Source organism: Castor canadensis, chromosome 2 (genome assembly GCF_047511655.1).
Source record: "Castor canadensis chromosome 2, mCasCan1.hap1v2, whole genome shotgun sequence".
Classification (NCBI taxonomy): domain Eukaryota; kingdom Metazoa; phylum Chordata; class Mammalia; order Rodentia; family Castoridae; genus Castor; species Castor canadensis.
The window spans coordinates 141,487,429-141,508,427 of NC_133387.1; the positions used below are offsets into that span (position 1 = coordinate 141,487,429).

The following is a 20,999-nucleotide window of genomic DNA, read 5'->3' on the forward strand; positions in this document are numbered from 1 at the left end:
ATCAAGGGCAAACACAACAAGGGGATTGGACTATGAGCACATGATAAAAGCGAGAACACACAAGGGAGGGGTGAGGATAGGTAAGACACCTGAAAAACTAGCTAGCATTTGTTGCCCTTAACAACAGAGAAACTAAAACAGATACCTTAAAGCAACTGAGGCCAATAGGAAAAGGGGAACAGGTACTAGAGAAAAGGTTAGACCAAAAAGAATTAACCTAGAAGGTAACACACACGCACAGGAAATCAATGTGAGTCAATGCCCTGTATAGCTATCCTTATCTCAACCAGCAAAAACCCTTGTTCCTTCCTATTATTGCTTATACTCTCTCTACAACAAAATTAGAAATAAGGGCAAAATAGTTTCTGCTGGGTATTGAGGGGGGGAGAGTGAGGGGTGGAGTGGGTGGTAAGGGAGGGGGTGGGGGCAGGGGGGAGAAATGAACCAAGCCTTGTATGCACATATGAATAATAAAAGAAAAATGAAAAAAAATTAAAAAAAAAAGATACAAAAGTTTTGATAACGTGAATTCTGAGTGCCTAATGCCTTTAAAAGAAATGTGTGTGATTCTGCTCAAAATCCATAGTGAAATATTTGTAAATGAAATCTCATGTTTGCTTCTAACTTGTGTACAGCGGGTAGATGTATGAATGAAACAAAACTGATTAATTTTTGAAACTGGATAATGGTAGAAAGGATTCAGATGCTATTTCTCCTTGTATGTTTGAAGTTTTCATGATAGAATTCTTTAACAATAGCTACTTTAGTGGTGTGGGAATTTACTTACTTTATAATGTAAATTGAAAAAGAAAATATAAAACTATATATACTGATCCAATTTATGTATTTTTCAATCTGAGGGGAAAATTTAGAAGTAAACTTGCCAGAGTATTAACAGTTATCTTTGGATAGATGAATCCTGTTTTCCTCCTTTATATTTTTTGGCATTTTCCAAATTTTCACAATGTTGTATTAATCAGAAGGAAACATTTTTGGAAAATGAAAATAAGCTCGCACATGGCCATTTGGAAAATTTTAATATTGTCATCATTCACATTATTGATGCAATAAGCTTTCAGAATGTCTAAGAAAAGTTTTAAATTAGAAAGGGAGCAGTAGGAAATGCCTGTTTTCAGCCTTGTATTACTAGGACACACTTTGAAAAATGAACTGTTAGGTATTTTTGTCATTGTATGAACATAACAAAATGTACTTACTCAAAGACATCTACCACATAGCCAGGTAACATAATCTTATGAAACCATCATCGTATATGTAGTCACTGTTGTCCAAAACATGGCTATGTGGCACGTGACTGTATTTTAAGAGTACTTTATTACTTCCCTTTATTAATTATCTCAATAAAATTAAATGCACCTTTATCAGCAGTCTCAAGAGATAGGCCAGAATGAGCCTGGAAGTATAAGCTGGAGTCCTGACAGAGTATACACTTGGAAACCTGTACTCATGGTTTGCCTAAACCAGGGGTTCTCAAACTTCAGCACACAGAACTACCAGGGTTTGTCAAAATGCAGAGTTTCTAACTGAGTTAGTATGAACTATGACTAAAGATTTTACATTTTTACAAGTTCTAGGTGATGTTGATGCTGCTGTTCTCATAGTTTAGAACCACTAACATGTGCAAAGTTTTTAAGCAGCAGAATAGGCTTCCAAATTCATTCTGAAAGACTTTTTAAGATCGGCTTACCTACCTAAAACAGTGACATCAATGCCTCAAGAACTCGAAGATGATAGCTAATTAAAAACCTAAAATTGGGAAGAGACACAACAAGAAACACGTCCCCTTACAGGCATGAAGGAGTGATGACAGTGTTAACAAATGTAAAGAAGGAAACATATCCACAGAAGAAGCCCAGCAAACAGGAAAAAGCAGGAGAGCACATGCAGCATTAGCATACACCCAGGATAGTATGAAATGGAGCTATAAAGGACAGAGTCACCATGAGTACTTCATCTCTAGCGAAGTTTTCTCTGCTGTGGGGAAACAGTCATATGTTATGGGGCCTTGTCACAGCCTGATTAACCCCAAATGTCTATCCATCTCCTGCTCTAATTCCTTGCTGACCAAGAGAACTACTAAGAAGGAAGTCTAGACAGTAAACATAAGAATCCCAGCCACTAGAAAAAAATAAGCTGAGTTTTGTTTTATACCTAAGTTCCATATGATTTTAATCTGTCTCACCCATTACCAAGTATCTGCTCATACCTAAATTTACTAGAACTATTTAGTTTCTCAATTGAAGTGACCAAATGTCTAACCCAAGGTCACTGAATCCAAAACCTCCCCATCATTCATATGTGACACATACACAAGAGTGAATAAAACAGACACACTTAAAGCTTGCATACCTCACATCCCTTACCTTTGCAACAAAGTAATCCCACATACTAAGTTCAGGAGGAATAAATTTTTCCTTGTAAGATGGTCTTTCTGAAGGCACTGGTGGTGGGGTAGCATCTTTCACAGGCCTTCCAGGGACCAGCATTCTCATGTTAAATCTCCTACGGTGTTTATCTATGTCTTCAGAAGGAACAGGAGGTGCTGAATAAAGATTTTTAAAAATCAGCATTTATCTCCATTACTAATCCACAGTTATTAACCTTTCTTTTCAGCCCCCTCTTGCCATGTTTTATTCTAGGCTAAATTACTTACCTCTGTGCTTCTATACTTCTCTAGTTACTACATTAGTTTTTCAGCAATAATGGCAAAAATGCAGATATCTTGCTATGAAGTAATCTATTTGCTACACAGAATAAAGATCAAAGTAATTCTCTATAAAATGTATTCAACAAGTGATATGTTCAGTAAGTATTAAAGAGAGTGACCATGTGATTATTTTGGCTGTGTGATTCAAGAAAGATTCAATGAATATGTTAGGACATAAAGCATGTTTTAAAAGAAGGGCAGAAGCAAAAGGGGAAAAGCTAACAGAAATAAATGATCAAAGGAGATTTAGGTAAATGAGGAATAAAGCACTTGTGCTAGAGAGGAGTCAATTTTGTTAATTAGTTATACATTATTACTTATATTTTGGAGGTGCTGAGGATTGCATTTAAGGGCCTCATGCTTGCTATGCAAGCACTCTACCACTTGAGCCACACCCCCAGACCTAGAAAGAAATCAGTAGGGGAGTAATATTAAGGACAAATTGTGGCATTAAGACTGAGCACAGCCTGTGGATATGAAACTGGGAACTTACCTTAGGGACAATTCTAAAGTTTCTTAAGCTAGTCCCATGATGAGGTATAGTTTGATCAATTAGAGAGGAAACTAGATGACAAAAGAAGGGGCTGAACAAGCATGGTGAGGGAGAGTGGGTTAAAAAAAAAAACTCAGAGGATGGGCTAGATATGAGGGATATATAAAAGAAATATCAGAAGGACTTAGGAACCAATTGGATGTGGGAGGGAAAGTAGAACAAATCCATCATCAATAACTCACTGTAACCAGAATATGACCACTTTTCACCCTGCCTGAAATCTCTGAGATAAAATTTACACAGGATAAAATTAGCGGCATTTAGTAACTTACAATGTTGTGCAACCTCCACTCTATCTAGTTCCAAATCGCTGCCAGTGCCCAAAATGGAAACCCACGCTCAGTATAAAAAGTAATAAATTGCATTCTTATTCTAACATGGACATAGTCATTATCCTAAAAAATGATTAGACTTCAAACCACTGATTTTCAGGATAAAATTTCTTAAAACATTAAAAAAAAATCTTTATGACTGGAAATTATTTGCAATTATATACAGTGTTGGTACCAAGAGTATCTTACCTGAAATATTTTCTGACTGTCTTCGAGGCTTCACAACAAGTTTCACACCCCCTCCGAAAACAGCAGCCCACATTCGATTATTTAATGGGTGGGCTGCAAGCCGAAACAATTCATTGGAGGAATTTGTGGCAAGAGCATGTATCAGTAAACTTAAGTAAACAGCGACAACGGCCTCACACAGCAGTACGTTCAATTTTGGCTGATCTTCATCTTGGGCTGAACTCAAGAGATTAATAAGTGAGCTCACACCTGTAAGGGTGTAGAATATCATAAGTACATCAGCATAAAGCACCAGAAGAAAAACATCCAACTGCAATTTAACTGGAAGTATGCATCCATATTCTATGAAATATATCCATAATTTGAACAAAGTAAATAATGAGAGAAATGGATTATAATCTACAGAATAAATAAGACTCTATAATAACATAATGAGTGAATTGATACATAAAAAAGGGAAAGCAGGAAAGCTCTTCCTTGCAGTAAAATTCTAGGAAGCAGAGGAAGACAGAATTAGAAAATCATCTAGTCACTCCACTGTAGTGTCTGATTTGGACAAGAATCATCAGTGAATGACTTTTTCAGGCTGGAGGCATGGTTCAAGCAGTACACCACCTGTCTAGCAAGCATGAAGCCCTGAGTTCAAACTCCAGTACAACTGCCACACAGCCCCCCAAAAAGCTGGTATTTTTACATAATATCAAACTATCTCTTTCAAAAGAAACTGATTAATTGCAAAGGAAAAAGGCAGCAACTTTACAAAAAGAAAATGCTGACAGAAACCACCTCACCAAGTGATTAAAGTTAATAGCACATCCTAATGGGAACAGTATCATGTGACTCTTGATACTTTGCACTGAGAAGGGCACATCTTTTTTGTGGATTCCCTGACAAAAAGTATGTAATCTAAATCTAACATTAAGGAAAAACTCAAAAAAGCCCAAACTGAGGGACATTCTCAAAAATAACTGGCCAGAACACACTCTCTGAAAGTTTTAAGCTCATGAAAGACAAAGAGAGACGGCGACAACTGGGCATGGCGCACACGCAGGCCGTCCTAGCACTTCGGAAGCTGAGGCGCGAGAAGCGTGACTGCGAGGTCATCCTGGGCAATAGAGTAAATTCAAAGCCAGCCTCAGGTGGGCTGCCCAAAGAGATCCTGTCTCAAAAAAAAAAAAACAAAAAACCAACAGCAATAACAAAAACCAAAAGAGAGACAAAAAAAAAAGGAGACTTCATCTATCATTCAAAGAGACTGATGAAAACACACAAAATACTTAGGTGGAAAATGATATCCTATCTTCAATTTAATGCCAAATATTTCAGAAAAAAAATAATTTTAGGTACTCACAAACACAGTGAGTGAAAGAGAATGAATGAATGATAAAGCAAGTATGATAAATGTTATCATTTGTGTATCTGGGTGAAGGCTATATAAAAATTCTTTATACTCGTAACTTTTTTGTTAAGTATTTTTTTTAAAAAAAAATCAAAATCATTGTTACTAGAAACCTAAGCTTAAATTAAATTTAAATATATAGGGTACTGAACAGAGTAGAAAAGGTTTGCAATGACAGATGTGAAGAATGAGAAAGAGAATGGCAGACAGCATAGTTTTATGTACACAGATTGGCCACTACTGTCCTACTGTATAAGTTTACACTGGTGAAAAGAACTGTGTTTTCTCTGAGATACTGCTAATAATGTAGCAGGGAGGAGGATCAGAAGAGAACAGACAGACCTGAGTTCTGAAAAAGTAGCAGGGGGGAAGGGATGGCATAGCAGAGAGATAAAATCTAAAGAACTCAAAGGTGAAGAACATCACTTAGCACTAGGATGAAATAGCTTATAGAATTGCATATATGGGTTAAACCTTGTTTTTTTAATTTTATTGCCTCTGTAACCTGCTTGCAACGGTACATAAAGTGAGACCCCTTTGTTCTCAGGGCTCAGCCTTTGGACATGAGTCCGCTGGGTCTGTGCTGGACAATAAAATGTTGCTTCCTGCTAAACTCCCTCAGTGTCCCGTATCTCAGTTAGCAAACTCCCACAACATTTCTTAGGGGCTTGTGTGCCGGGATTGCAGAGATGGTGAGTTATCACCTTCCTTGTCACTGGAGTCCACTGGGAGGAGATCCCACCAGGTTATAGCTTTGTCCCCCACAGACAGCTTGATCTGGAGCGCGGATTCGTCCTCCCGGTGAGTTGGGGTGAGGGCCTCGGATGCACAACAGAACCAGCCAGGGGAAAGGAGCACCGCTCATCAGACTAGTAAGAACCTGGGTTTGAATTCAGACATGCCTCAGGAGGCAGAAGGGGAGACTGATCATCTCCCAGAGACTCTCTAATAACCCTATTTGGGGTGAAACTGAGTCTCTCAGGTTAAGGGAGCAGGCGAAAGTGTGTAAGACACCTCTGAGAGTTGGGGGGTGAGGCGGGGTTTTGAGCTTTTCCCAGGAAATAGCCACAACCAAGGTTAAGGGATGGGTAATAAAAAATTCAGTTCCAACTAGGAATAGAAGGAAAGTTCCTCAACATTATAAAAGCTATATATGACAAACCTACAGCCAGCATTATACTTAACGGAGAAAAATTAAAACCATTCCCTCTAAAATGAGGAACCAGACAAGGATGCCCACTATCTCCACTCCTATTCAACATAGTACTGGAATTCCTAGCCAGAGCAATTAGGCAAGAAGAAGGAATAAAAGGAATACAAATAGGTAAAGAAACTGTCAAAATATCCCTATTTGCAGACGACATGATCCTATACCTTAAAGACCCAAAAAACTCTACTCAGAAGCTTCTAGACATCAATAGCTATAGCAAGGTAGCAGGATATAAAATCAACATAGAAAAATCATTAGCATTTCTATACACTAATAATGAACAAACAGAAAAAGAATATATGAAACAATTCCATTTACAATAGCCTCAAAAAAAATCAAATACCTAGGTGTAAACCTAACAAAGATGTGAAAGACCTCTACAAGGAAAACTATACACTTCTAAAGAAAGAGACTGAGGAAGACTATAGAAAGTGGAGAGATCTCCCATGCTCATGGATTGGTAGAATCAACTTAGTAAAAATGTCGATACTCCCCAAAGTAATTTACATGTTTAATGCAATTCCCATCAAAATTCCAATGACATTCATTAAAGACATTGAAAAATCTACTGTTAAATTTATATGGAAACACAAGAGGCCACGAATACCCAAGGCAATACTCAGTCAAAAGAACAATGCAGGAGGTATCACAATACCTGACTTCAAACTATATTACAAAGCAATAACAATAAAAACAGCATGCTACTGGCACAAAAACAGACATGAAGACCAGTGGAACAAAATAGAAGATCCAGATATGAAGCCACACAACTATGAGCAACTTATCTTTGACAAAGGAGCTAAAAATATACGATGGAGAAATAGCAGCCTCTTCAACAAAAACTGCTGGGAAAACTGGTTAGCAGTCTGCAAAAAACTGAAACTAGATCCATGTATATCACCCTATACCAAGATTAACTCAAAATGGATCAAGGATCTTAATATCAGACCCCAAACTCTTAAGTTGATACAAGAAAGAGTAGGAAATACTCTGGAGTTAGTAGGTATAGGTAAGAACTTTCTCAATGAAACCCCAGCAGCACAACAACTAAGAGATAGCATAGATAAATGGGACCTCATAAAACTAAAAAGCTTCTGTTCATCAAAAGAAATGGTCTCTAAACTGAAGAGAACACCCACAGAGTGGGAGAAAATATTTGCCAACTATACATCAGACAAAGGACTGATAACCAGAATATACAGGGAACTTAAAAAACTAAATTATCCCAAAACTAATGAACCAATAAAGAAATGGGCACGTGAACTAAACAGAACTTTCTCAAAAGAAGAAATTCAAATGGCCAGAAAACACATGAAAAAATGCTCACCATCTCTAGCAATAAAGGAAATGCAAATTAAAACCACGCTAAGATTCCACCTCACCCCTGTTAGAATAGCCATCATCAGCAACACCACCAACAACAGGTGTTGGCGAGGATGCGGGAAAAAAGGAACCCTCTTACACTGTTGGTGGGAATGTAGACTAGTACAACCACTCTGGAAAAAAATTTGGAGGCTACTTAAAAAGCTGGACATCGATCTACCATTTGATCCAGCAATACCACTCTTGGGGATATACCCAAAAGACTTACTCCAGAGGCACCTGCACATCCATGTTTATTGCGGCACTATTCACAATAGCCAAGTTATGGAAACAGCCAAGATGCCCCAGCACTGACGAATGGATTAAGAAAATGTGGTATCTATACACAATGGAATTTTATGCAGCCATGAAGAAGAATGAAATGTTATCATTCGCTGGTAAATGGATGGAAATGGAGAACATCATTCTGAGTGAGGTTAGCCTGGCTCAAAAAACCAAAAATCGTATGTTCTCCCTCATATGTGGACATTAGATCAAGGGCAAACACAACAAGGGGATTGGACTATGAGCACATGATAAAAGCGGGAGCACACAAGGGAGGGGTGAGGATAGGTAAGACACCTAAAAAACTAGCTAGCATTTGTTGCCCTTAACACAGAGAAACTAAAGCAGATACCTTAAAGCAACTGAGGCCAATAGGAAAAGGGGAACAGGTACTAGAGAAAAGGTTAGATCAAAAAGAATTAACCTAGAAGGTAACACCCATGCACAGGAAATCAATGTGAGTCAATGCCCTGTATAGCTATCCTTATCTCAACCAGCAAAAACTCTTGTTCTTTCCTATTATTGCTTATACTCTCTCTACAACAAAATTAGAAATAAGGGCAAAATAGTTTCTGCTGGGTATTGGGGGGGGAAAGGGAGGGGGCTGAGTGGGTGGTAAGGGAGGGGGTGGGGGCAGTGGGGAGAAATGAACCAATCCTTGTATGCACATATGAATAATAAAAGAAAAATGAAAAAAAAAAACACACACACACACAAAAAAATTCAGTTCCAAAGACTGAGACTCACAAGAGAACAGACCCATCATCCACCACCCCACTGGAGAGCTCTCTGAGTATAATTTAAAAGTTTTTTCTTGTTTTGAGAATGCACTCTAATTTTGTGTGTGTGTGTGTGTGTATGTATGTGTGTGTCAGTATGTTTAAAGACTGGGCAAAATTTAATTTGCTCCTGGAATTCCAGCTCATGTTATGCACACTTAAGTTGACATTTTTTTCTGGCATGCTTAATTTATCAAACTTTTTTGGATATTTGTATGTGTATGCATCTTCAAAAATGGTTCTTAAACTGCTGCTATAAGGTTAATATGATACTACTCAATGTAACAAAAAACCAGGGTATTTGTTTTAAAGATCTCTGTTATAAACTGCTTAGGCTTTTTACACGTAAATATGTAAATATCTTGACAATGGTTCTTATTATAGAGTCAATGTAAAAACTTATTAGTTTGTTCTACTGGTACATTTAAGAAAACAGGTTTTCAAACTTATTTCAATCAGGTCTCACTAAGATGCAGACACTCAGGGGTTAACACTCTGGCTCAGACCAGAAGAGAAAAGGAAAAAAAAAAAAAAAAAGGGAGGGATGGAGGAAGGAAGGAAGGAAGAAAGAAAAGGGGGGCCACAGCTTGCAACAGGAATCTTAAAGTTTGGGTAGTTAAAAATGACCTTAGCCTGCTTCATTCTGCTGTAAATAAAATCTGAGATTTAACCCTCTCTTATAATACATGGGTCTACTAACAAATGGGCTTTCTATAAATTGTTTTTAAACAAAAAAATAATTCAAGGTTGCTTTCTTTCCGCTTTTTTTTCATACAAATATAAGGTTCTAGATTAAAAGAGTTTATGAGTTATTTTCAACAAGTATAGCTTTTTTAAAAAATACTTTTAAATAAAAAAAGGATAGACAAGCTCCCCCAAAACACACAAAATAAGCAGCCACAAAGATACAGAGTAACCTGTCATAAAAAGATGGCACTTACAGATGTTTATGTAAGTGATTAAGTTCATTAAAATCCAGTTACATTAAAGGTTTTGTAAGTTCAAAATTTAATGTACTGATATTGAACTAAAACTTAATTCTCTAAGCACATAACAAGGCTATCTTAAAAATATTGTATCGTTCTTGATAATATTTACAAAAAATTGTCTTAAAAATGGTTTTTGTTTTGTCAAGATAACTATCAGGAATTTTGGATGCTACAAGTTAATCTACAAATTTGTCAAGACAACAAGAGTTTATTAAAACACAGAGATAAGAGGCAGCTGAGCACAGGGAGTACTGCTGCAACGATATGAGGGTTGAGACAGATTTACTTAAGGAAAGCAAAGTAAAAAAAACAAAGCCAAAGTGCACCCTCCAGATAGGATAAAGAAAAAAAAAACTCAAAAAGGAGCACTACACTGGAAGTCAAGACCTCCAGTTTTTATTGGACACAAGAGAGTGGAGATGTTAGTCCTACTCCTTCCACATGTCAGGTGGAGAGAATTTTTGGCCTGGGATAGCCAGATTGGACCCGTTATTTTAGATTGGTGAATTCTGCTGTATGTCATGAGCCATCTGTTAATGTCAACAGTCTGGGATATGATACCTTATCAACATCTGAGCCATGATTCTTGACCATTAGGTTTCCTAACTCCACACTTAGTTCCCATAAATACTTACCTGTGTTTTCTGGTGATTTTTGTTGGGGTTTTGACTACTAAGGTAACTGAGTCATGTCCATTTAAGAGTTCGTTTATGTAGAATTTTCTAGATGACCTCATGGTTAAAATACTGATTCTAATGCAGGTGGTATCCTATATGTGTCTGTCTGTGACTGGGCTATTTGGGGTCACTAACCCTGTTCTCCTCCCCCAACTGATAAAAAAAATCTAAGGTTTTACTTCAAGAGCAACAACTAAACTAATATGTACATATAACCTCTATAGAGCTGTGATGCTGTTGCTGGTTCCTGTATATTAAATATATTTATGTTTCTCAAGTATATCAAGCCTTCTCAAATATAAAATTTAGATAAACACATTAACAAAAAGTTAGTGGTACTGTTAGTTCTGTTAGTTGCTAAATTGTCCATCAGAATTTTAACCATGACTCTTAAGTTTTTGTCATTACAGTTCTGATCCTTCTGAGACATTTACAATCAAGTCCATAAAAAATGACTCTAAAAACTACTTATATGTCAACCAGGTTAGCTTTTTAGACATCTGCTTTTCTTAGATTTTGTTTTGTATTGTCTTTGTCTAGAAGCCCACTGCCTAAGAGCTAGTCCTTCTAAGCCTCTTTGTTGCTTAAATTTGGCCAAAAGGGTCTAGTTGGCACTGACTCCCACCTGATGTACTCATTATCCCCTCCCAAGTGGGACCAAAACCAACCAAACAAAATCCAGAACAGAGCAAATCCTCACAATGAGGGGAAAAAAATGACCAATCAAGAAAGATCTTCAGTCTAAGGCCATATCACCCTGAATGCACCCAACCTCATCTGGTCTCGGAAGCTAAGCAGGGTCGGGGCCTGGTTAGTACTTGCAAGGGAGATGGATCTTCAGAGGAGACCGCTCAGAGACAAGCAGTTTGGAGACAAAGGGGGGAATGCCATCAAAGTTCAAATGGAGTCACTGGTGCCAGACCTCTCAAAAATAACCAAGGCTAAGAGGAATGAGGAAATGGTTCTTATGCATGTGTGGCTATCTGGCATTAAAGCCCTTCCACACACAAACTCATATTTTTAGACAGGGTCTTCTACTTAAATAGAGACAAAATAATTATTTTTACTGGCTCTAAACATGGTGGTTGAAACTTTTTTTAAAACAACATACTTTCTTAGACATATATACTGACAATATACTGTTGCCATGGTAGTTCTACTCAGTTAAAAAAAAAAAAAAGACATTGGGTAAAAGAATAAAATGTCCAACCATTAAAACCCCACTGGAGGGGCCCTTTTGTTGTTATCTTGTCTACTACTCCCATCGCAGTTAAAGCAGCAGTGATTGCTCCTTGGATCCACTACAGTCGAGTCAAGCCTGGTTCTCTCGAGTGGGAGTGCATCCTTGATCCGTGTAGTATCACCCTCCGGAACCTGAGTGCCCTCCCTTGGCAGGACTCTGTTTCCCAGGAAACAACAGGGGACCAAGAACAGGGGGACAACAGCCCTGCTCTGCTCACCCTGAAAGCTGACTAGTCTATGCACGGCAGAAGCTTGAGGAGTCGACTCTCCAATGGGACAAACGGCTGTTTTTACACACCAGTTATCTCACTGTAATGCACTGTGACTCCTTGTCTGTATCTGTTGCTATAGTTCTCACCCTAGTCTTTGCCATAGGTTTGGCAGAAACCATCCCTGCTGATTGGACTCATAATGAAAGGTTTTTATTTGCTCTCTTCTATCTCTTTTTTGGGGCAGGACGCATAATTACTGTTTATTGTTACCGATCTGGTTTCCCTTCATGGCCCCTGAGCCCTCCTCCTATGACCTGTGTATGCCTACTACTCAGGCAGGAAGTATTGTTACTAAGACCTTACTTTTCCATACTTACTATTCCTGTGATCTGGTCATGCACTCAGAATCATACCACCTATCTAGTGTGCTGTCATGGTAATCAGCATATCTGAGGCTTTCCTTCACAGGGGGAAAGCTGCCCCTGACTGCACCAGGGCACCTGTAACCCTGTAAATTTCACTGTACTTAAGCCATCTGATTGGACATGGGGAAAAGTAATTAGAAAAAGGGCCTTGACCCTGGGAGTCTGATATACCTCAAATTAGTAACTGTTACCCATGAGAGTTCCTCATACCAAGTTTTTCACTCCTTTTATGAGGAGATAAGGAGTGAATTTTCCATCTGCCAAAACTAAAAACTTGTTCCTCTCACTGGCTAAATCTATAGCCCAGACACTGAATATCACTTCATGTTATGTTTGTAGGGGGACCAACATGGGAGACCATTGGCCTTGGGAAGCAAGGGAGTTAAACCCATGGGAACCTTTAATGACACTGCTTTTCCAAAGCACAGGAAAGGCATCTGGTTCCTAAAAACTTCCATCATCAGAAATTATTGTATCTCCCACCAAGAAGGCCAATTCTCCACCTCAGCGGGGGATTTAACTTGTTTAGGACAGAAGTTTTACAATGACACTGCCCAAGAGACTATTAGGTGGGGAGCTCCAAACCATACACAACCCCACCCCCACACAATGGCCAACTTTTCTAATCTCCAGAAAGCATGGGACGATCTTACTGCAAACATAGATTGATGGGCACTCAGGGGGCCATATTGGATCTATAGGAAGCAAGCTTATATGGTGCTACCTAGAAGCTGGTTTGGGTCTTGTATGCTAGGCTGAAATCAGACCATCCTTCTTGCTTCCCCTCAGACAAGGTGAAAAACTGGGAGTCCCCATATATTAAGAAAGATTAGACAAAAATGGAGTGCCTTACAAACTGGCAATTGGAAAGATGACAAATGGCCTCCTGAGCAAATCATCCAGTACTATGGTCCTGCCACCTGGGCAGAAGACGGGTCCTGGGGCTAGCGCACCCCTATATATATGCTTAACCACATCATCAGGCTGCAGGCTGTTGTTACAATTATAACTAATAAAACTGCAAGAGCCCTCAATTTGCTGGCTAAAAAACAAAGCACTAAGATGTGCAATGTATCTGTCAGAACCACCTGGCTTTAGACCATTTGCTGGCTTCTGAGGAAGGAGTCTGTGGAAAATTTAACCTGAGCAACTGCTGCTTACAGATGGATGATGAAGGAAAGGTCACAGAAGAGATCACAGACAGAATGAGAAAGCTCGCCCATGTCCCCATCCAGACTTGGAAAGGATGGGATCCCAATGACCTGTTTGGAGGGAAAGTGGTTTTCTGCCTTAGGTGGATTCAAAACTTTGATAGGGGCAATAGGCCTAATCCTAAGAGCATGCTTTTAATACTGCCCTGCCTGGTTCCCCTGGTACTACATTCTATCAGGACAATTATGGAGGCTATTAAAGAAAGGAAAATGGCCTCACATGTAACAACACTATGGAAATACAAACCCCTAGATCAAGATGATACTCTTTGACCCTAGGTGTGTCCAAGCATCAAAGAGGGGAATAATGTAGCAGCGAGGAGGATCAGAAGAAAACAGACAGACCTGAGTTCTGATAAAATAACAGGAGAGAAGGGATGGCATAGCAGAGAGATAAAACCTAAAGAATTCAAAGGTGAAGAAAGTCACTTAGCACTAGGTGAAGTAGCTTATAGAATTGCATGTAACCATATATGGGTTAAACCCTGTTTTTTTTAAATTTTATTGCCTCTGTAACCTGCTTGCAAGGGTACATAAGGTGAGACCCCTTTGTTCTCAGGGCTCAGCCTTTGGACATGAGTCCACTGGGTCTGTGCTAGCACAATAAAACATTGCTTCCTGCTAAACTGCCTCATTGTCCCATATCTCAGCTAGCAACTTCCCCAACACTAAGACTACTTCTTCTAAGAATAATGAAGGTGATATGCTCATTCTTTTGAAGAATATTAAGCTCTTGCTTTTTAGGCTGGTAAACATAGGGGGGTTTTGAACCCTTAACTTTCTGGACTGCCTTTAGATAATATTACAGTACTTCAGAATTGTTAATCACAGTAAAAACATAATCAAAAACAAATCATTCACTAATCCACAAATAGCAATAATCAGGAAACTAGTCAGCAGCTTTTTAAAAAGAAATGGCCTTTTTAACAAAGGATTTGAAAAAGCAAAAACAAACAGAAAAATCCTCACCAGGCCACTGTGCAGGAGAGGAATTTGGTGTTGCGTGTTCCTCGATGCTTTCTGTCCTTAATCTTCGCCGATCACTTAGAAGCAGCCCTTGATACGCCATTCCTGTAAACTGATTTCCTTCTGTTTGACTGCTAAAAACAAATAGGCTCAGTTATTTATCATCCTAAGAGAGGTAATAAGAAACTGCACTTATTAAGTGCCATCATCTATTTTAGGTGATTATGAAAATATCAGAAGTGCTTAAGACTGAATTTGCTGTTTGAGCAAGAATTTTAGAAAGTTCTTGAAATTAGTCATAAATACATATTGATAGTTTTTTTTTTTAAAATATCAAATTTTACTATGTTGGACAGATGGCATTTAGTCTGAAATTTTTTTCCAGAAGCCACCTAATATTTTTAAATCTTTTCTGTTTGCACTCATTTTCTTTTCAAGTCTGAGATATGGAGACTACTTTTGGTCTACAATGCACTACACAGAAAGTTTCAGAGTACTAATTTGTTGTATTTCTTAGCTTAGCAGAGTTGAGCAAGCCTAATCTTGAATTAAAAATATGAGCCAAAATCTAGAGGATCATATTTTAGGAATACCTAAACCTAAAACCTAATTTCCCTAAATATTTATCTCCCTCTCCATAGTGACTATCTTTGTGGAACTGGAAGAAATACAAAAACAGAAAGTAAAGTTGGGCTACAGAGAGTAAATCAGTCTAAGGCCTGGAAAATAGAAATTTGAAAACAATGTATTTCAGTTCTCCTTTGGTGACATTTTACCCAGTGACTGATACCAAACAAGTTATCTATGATCATTTAGATGACCACGTCAACTAAACCAACTTTTTTCCCCTTATTTACATTACCAAGTCTTTGGAGTTATTTAGACATAGCGTCATTAGTTAGGGTAAAACCAGAGTCCAGGCCATTTTGAAATTAACTCCTTATTTAATACGAAGCGTTTCCACAAAAGGCTGATAAATTAACAAGAAAAAGTCTAGATGTATATTTAGTATAAATTTCCTATGAATATGTTTCTATTAAATTTTTCATTAATCAACAGCCTTCATTAAATCTGGGTCACCTTTTCAAGTGATTCAATTTCTTACGACTTACAACTAATCATTAAAATGCAAAGCATATGCTGATGAAGGCAATTTGACACTTAGAAAAATTCAAATCATTACTTTAGTTGACATCACATCCAAAGACTTCTACATCAGACATAAATGGGTAAGTAAAATTTATTTTAATAATTCAATTTTAAGAATGTATTTTTTCATTTTCTCAGATTTTTTTCAACTGAAAGCCAGTTAAACAAGTAGAAACTGACCCAATGAAAAAAAGAATTACAAAGCAAAAAAATTAGAAAATTTATTAGTACAAATTATTTTAGACAATAAACTTTTCATTCTTGGAAAGAGAAAAGATGGTACTAGAAATCATTTACACGTATTACTTGTCATTTTCTATATTTCTCTGCTTTTACTGGTGACATCTAAACAGTTAATTTATTTCAGGTTCTATACTATCCAAGTATACATGTCGTTCATATTTGGGAATTTTTCAGTGCCTAGGATACAGAACCCTAATAAAAACCCTAGAACGGTTTAATGTTTTTGCTGTATTAATACTATTTTGGGTGATTTTTTTTTTTTACCTGTAGCTATGACTGTCACATAATGCTTGGTAAATTGATGCAGAAAGTGATGCTGCTAATGAATGAAGTGTGTGCACCTAAAACCAAAACAGCCACAATTACATTTTGTACTAGCATTTCTACACAATAGTCATCTTAAAAATTAGAAAATACTTATAGATCTAGCAATGCCATAAAAAAGACTGGATGCTGCATGAGACGACTAATTCTGCTTTAAAACTTCTAAGAAAATACTCATCCATCTTTAGATATGTGCCCACAACCAAACTCACTGATTCAGACATAACTTTATCAAAGATTCACTCACTGTGAGCCCGTCCTTTACCAGGCCCTGAGCAAAGTGCCGATGGTGATGTCACTAGGACCTGTCCTAGGATACCAACAACTAGTTTAAATAGTAAGATGCAAAAAAAAAAAAAGGTGGAACCAAGTTAAGTATGGAATTTTCTGCTTTCATTTAAGCTTGCCTTATGAAATTATCCTCCATGAAAATAAAGTTTTGATGTGGTCAATAAAAATGAATCTGTTTAATAGGTATTATCAATCACTGTATGAAGTGGCTGATTTTCCAAAATGCAAATAATTGACTTAATATTCATAAGGGATAGTCTTAAAGTCTGCAAATAATTTACTTAATATTCATAAGGGATAGTTTTAAAGTCTGCATTTAGAAAGTTTAACAATTCCCCACATAATATAAAAAGCCAATCTGAAATGCCACACTGAATCAACACTTTTAGACTCATAAAAATCTTAAAATTTGAAGGGACCTTAGAAATAGATTCATAACCTTTGAAAGTCTTATCCAAATAGAAATACTGACTTAGAACTTGCATAAATTTTATGTCTTTTTCTACATCTTCACCTAGCAAGTAACTTATGCTTTACTAAAATACTTATAAGGATTAATTCACCCTATGGATTAGAATTCTCTACTAGGTTGATATGACTAGTAAATCTTGGGTCCCTCAGAAGAATGTACTCCCAGAGATAAGGTTTGCCTGTCAAACCAACTGATTAAAATATTGGGAACCTGAAATGTGTATCAGCCACTGGAATGAGAAAAAACCCAGCACAAAGACACTCAGGTACATGCAGTGGAAGTGTGGTCAACTCTCCAGACCCTACAGGCTCCCTAAAGTTTCTTCAAATTCATCAGTTTTTAAGTTCTCAGCATATGGCACAGGTTTAATATGAAGAAGTAACTCCAGAACTCTTGATTGTCCCTGACAACTGCAGCCTTCAATGAACACCATCACCAGGGAAGCAGTAACAAAGAAAACCTTTCTGACCAATCACGGTTCTTTCTCAGGTACTCCTCCCCAACTTGTAGTTTCAGAGTCCTGGCATATAAACAAAGAGTCAAATATTTCTAACTTACTGACTCAAGGGAATGGAGGCTGTCTAGATAATTAGTTTCATTACCAGAAATCATTTACCTGTCTTAAAGGAAGACGGTAACTTTCACAGAAATAAGAAGAATGCACATTTTTAAAATTATATTCACTAAATAAACAGTTTGGTCAGAAGTGAAAAGAAAGGATATTTCCTCTAAGTTCAAACTGGAGACATACAGTACAATATATTTACCTCCTCAGTGTACACAGTATCGAATGACCACAAACTTCACATTACCTTCACGTCTTCAACACTGGGATGAGGTGGCGTTTTCATCTGAACAATAGTATAAAGTATATCATGGATGTGATTATTTAAGTACAAAACAGGATTAGCTATGACTGTTTTTGTTGAAGCAATACTTGCTGAAAGCAGGGGCAGAGTGGTAGGCAGTGGTAGAGGAGACTGGAGCTGTTTTACTGTAGTTTCCTGCAGGGGACAGTGAATTATTTCATAATAGTTAAAGGAGAAAAAAGTAAGTTATTTGATAAAACACTGGTGATAAACATTTGAGTAAAAGCAGTATTTCCTTAACTTATTCACTCATTCTATAAACATGCATTGAGCACCCTGTATACACCAGGTACTCTGCTAGATGTAGATGTAAAGATGAGAGCTGTGCGCTCCACCTTTTAAGTGCACTTCTAATTACCAAAACTCTCAGCTAAGAAAACCACATAGAATGCTAATATCTGCCTCCTATGAACGAGTAGAGGACCTGAATATATTAAAGTTAATTTGTGGAAAGAGTTTCACTGCTCTAACTGGAAGAACTATTGAAATCATTGAGCTGACCAGGATTGAAAACAAAAGTGATGTCCATACCTGCTGCGATTCTTGTAGCAGAAATTTGAGTTCCATTCTTACTGAGGCCAGACCACCACCTTGGGCCCCATGAAGGCTACAGTAACTAAGAAACACCCTTAGGAGATCTTGGTTTTTCTGCAACCACAACTTTCGCCTTTCTGCATGTTCTCGTTTAGCCTGCAGTCTTCGCCTTTCTATTTGGTGGCGCTCATAGGAACCAATATCTGGTTTGTCTACTATTTCCTCCTGATCCAGAAGGTCACTCTCCAATTTGGAATATGTTTTACTGGAATATTCTTTAATAACTGCTTCATGATTACATATCTCATGCAAGGCAGCAATTTCCTTTTCCAGCCAGTTATAGAGTTGAAATCTGAGCTTTCCTCCATCTACTTCATAACCTGTAGCCAAAGTTCTCAGTTCAGTCATAAGGATCTTTAAGCAAGCTCTGAATTTTAGTTGTTCAGCAATCACATCAACTTCAGTATCACCTTCAGGAGGATCCTCTTCCTGAGGGGTCAATAACATATTAGGATCTGAGGCCTTCTGATCTTGTCCATCGTTTCCCCTAGTATCTGTGCTTTTCATTACTAAACCGATAGCATCTTCCTCCTCTTCTAAGGCACTATCATGCTCTTCACCCCAATCAAGATTAAGAGGTTCCTCATTAACTGTAAGGACTGGCTGACTCCAGTCAAACTGTGAGGAAGTGACAGCTGACCAGTCATTGCCGGAACTTCCACTGCCATCACTCAGAGTTTTTGATTCTGAAGGTCCATCACCCATCTTTTTAGAAATGAAGTTAGACTGATCTTTTTTTTCAGTTAAGGAAGACATTTTGGTTACTTTGGGAATTTTGGAAAGTACCTCTAGGGCTAGAACAGGGCACCCAACTTTAAAATGAGCATTTGCAGTAGTAAAGAACAATTTTCTTTCTATGAGGTTAATTTTATCAGCAAAGTTTTTCTCAGTTTTGAGACCTAAGGTTGCCAAAGTTCCTTCAGGGGAGGCAAGATTTCTTCGAATAAGCAAAGGATGTGTTCGAAGATAGTTGTAAAAACTAAACACCACCGGATTACAAGATTTGATGATAACTATAGAAATCAAACAGATAAAATACTGTGTCAATTTGCAAAAGGATAAAATGTTAAAATTTAAACAGATAAAATACTGTGTCAATTTGCAAAAGGATAAAATGTTAAAATTTCCTCAAAATAAAGGATACATAAATATTAACCTAGCATAGCTATACTACATTCATATAATTATGAAAATAACACAGCTGAAATAAAGAATTTCCTATATGCTATGGAGTGGTATCTAAGATACATTAAGTAAAAGAAGGTACAGAAAGTGCATATAGTAATTGCTCTTACCTAAGAAAGTGGAGAGTGAATATAGACACAGGCATATTTACATATACGTGTGTGTATAGATATATTTGTGTATATAATTATATATATTTATATATACATGTATATATGTCTTTTTGGTGATGGGGATCAAACTGAGAGGCTGGTGCATGCCAGGCAAATGCTCTACCACTGAGCTACATCTCTAGTCCTTGTTTTTGTTGTTTTTCTTTTGAGACAAGATTTCTCCATGTAGCCTAGGCTGGCCTTGGACTCCCAATCCTCCTCAAGTTTAGCGGCAATCCTCAAGTGTTGGGATTATGTAAGTGTATCATCATGCCCAGCTTGTTTGTATTTTTTAAATAGAAAGAAAACACACGCACAAAAATTTAATTGATTTCCTAAAAAAGGGGAGGGGAACAGGGAAAGAAGGTCTCTGAAAATACCTTGGTTTTAATATTATTTTCAAAACTATGTCAATATTTAATATACTTTTAAAAGAAAATTAGATTTTAAAAAGCAATTTATAAAAAGCAAATGTAAAATTAAATGAATAAATCTGTGTAGCAAGTTGGAAATATAGTCACACAGAGGTGAACTATGAAAGGTGAATTTTTTTTAAAAATGGGCCTTGTATTTGTCAGGCAAGCACTCTACCACTTCAGGCATGCCTCCAGCCCTGAAAAGTAACAAGAAATTTACTGTACATCTTTAGCAGAATATATCCAAAAGACAAAAATATGTGCTCCCTCCGAAAAGCTTAAACAGTCTTCAGTGCTCGTGTTGTTAGGAAACATGTATTTGTATTCTTATTCTGAAACTATTCCAAGCATATAAAATAGCAAGTAATTGTTAATGCCACAAGAATCCAAATCTGTCATTACAGAACACAAATTTTAAATCTAAGACCCTTCTAATCTATAGTTGAATTAGAAACTTGAGTGTGATCTCCCAAATTATAGAAACAAAAAGCCCTAGCTACATTCATTGAACAAGCCTAGAAATGATGACCAAACCAGTGGATCCGAGCCCAGACTGAAGTCTCTAAGTGTTACTCCCCACTAAAAGGAAAGGAGTCTCTGGAGAAATGCTCATTTCCAGGTCTGAGGCAAGAAATGTACAGGATGAGCCTGAAGCATTTTGCCACAGCAGAAATCAAGGAAACTGTTGAAAAATAATGCAAAAGGCTTCAGAAACCTGAAGAGGTTCCCAAAGGTTAAAGAGGGC

General features: G+C 37.5%; 1 protein-coding gene across 4 annotated transcripts in view; it reads right to left on the reverse strand.

The window, feature by feature from the left end:
* Dmxl2 (Dmx like 2) overlaps positions 1-20,999 on the reverse strand; it is a 153,172-nt gene that overhangs the window by 23,564 nt on the left and 108,609 nt on the right. For 2 of the 4 annotated variants that reach the window (XM_074065949.1, XM_074065947.1), the window contains exons 24-29: positions 18,439-19,514; positions 17,851-18,042; positions 16,216-16,292; positions 14,563-14,690; positions 3,803-4,051; positions 2,385-2,563 (exon numbers count right to left, since the gene is read on the reverse strand). In XM_074065949.1, the coding sequence (XP_073922050.1) occupies positions 2,385-2,563; positions 3,803-4,051; positions 14,563-14,690; positions 16,216-16,292; positions 17,851-18,042; positions 18,439-19,514 (1,901 nt within the window). Of the gene's footprint in view, positions 1-2,384; positions 2,564-3,802; positions 4,052-14,562; positions 14,694-16,215; positions 16,293-17,850; positions 18,043-18,438; positions 19,515-20,999 lie in introns of all 4 variants that reach the window. The other 2 variants (XM_074065948.1, XM_074065946.1) reach the window with 1 other exon arrangement.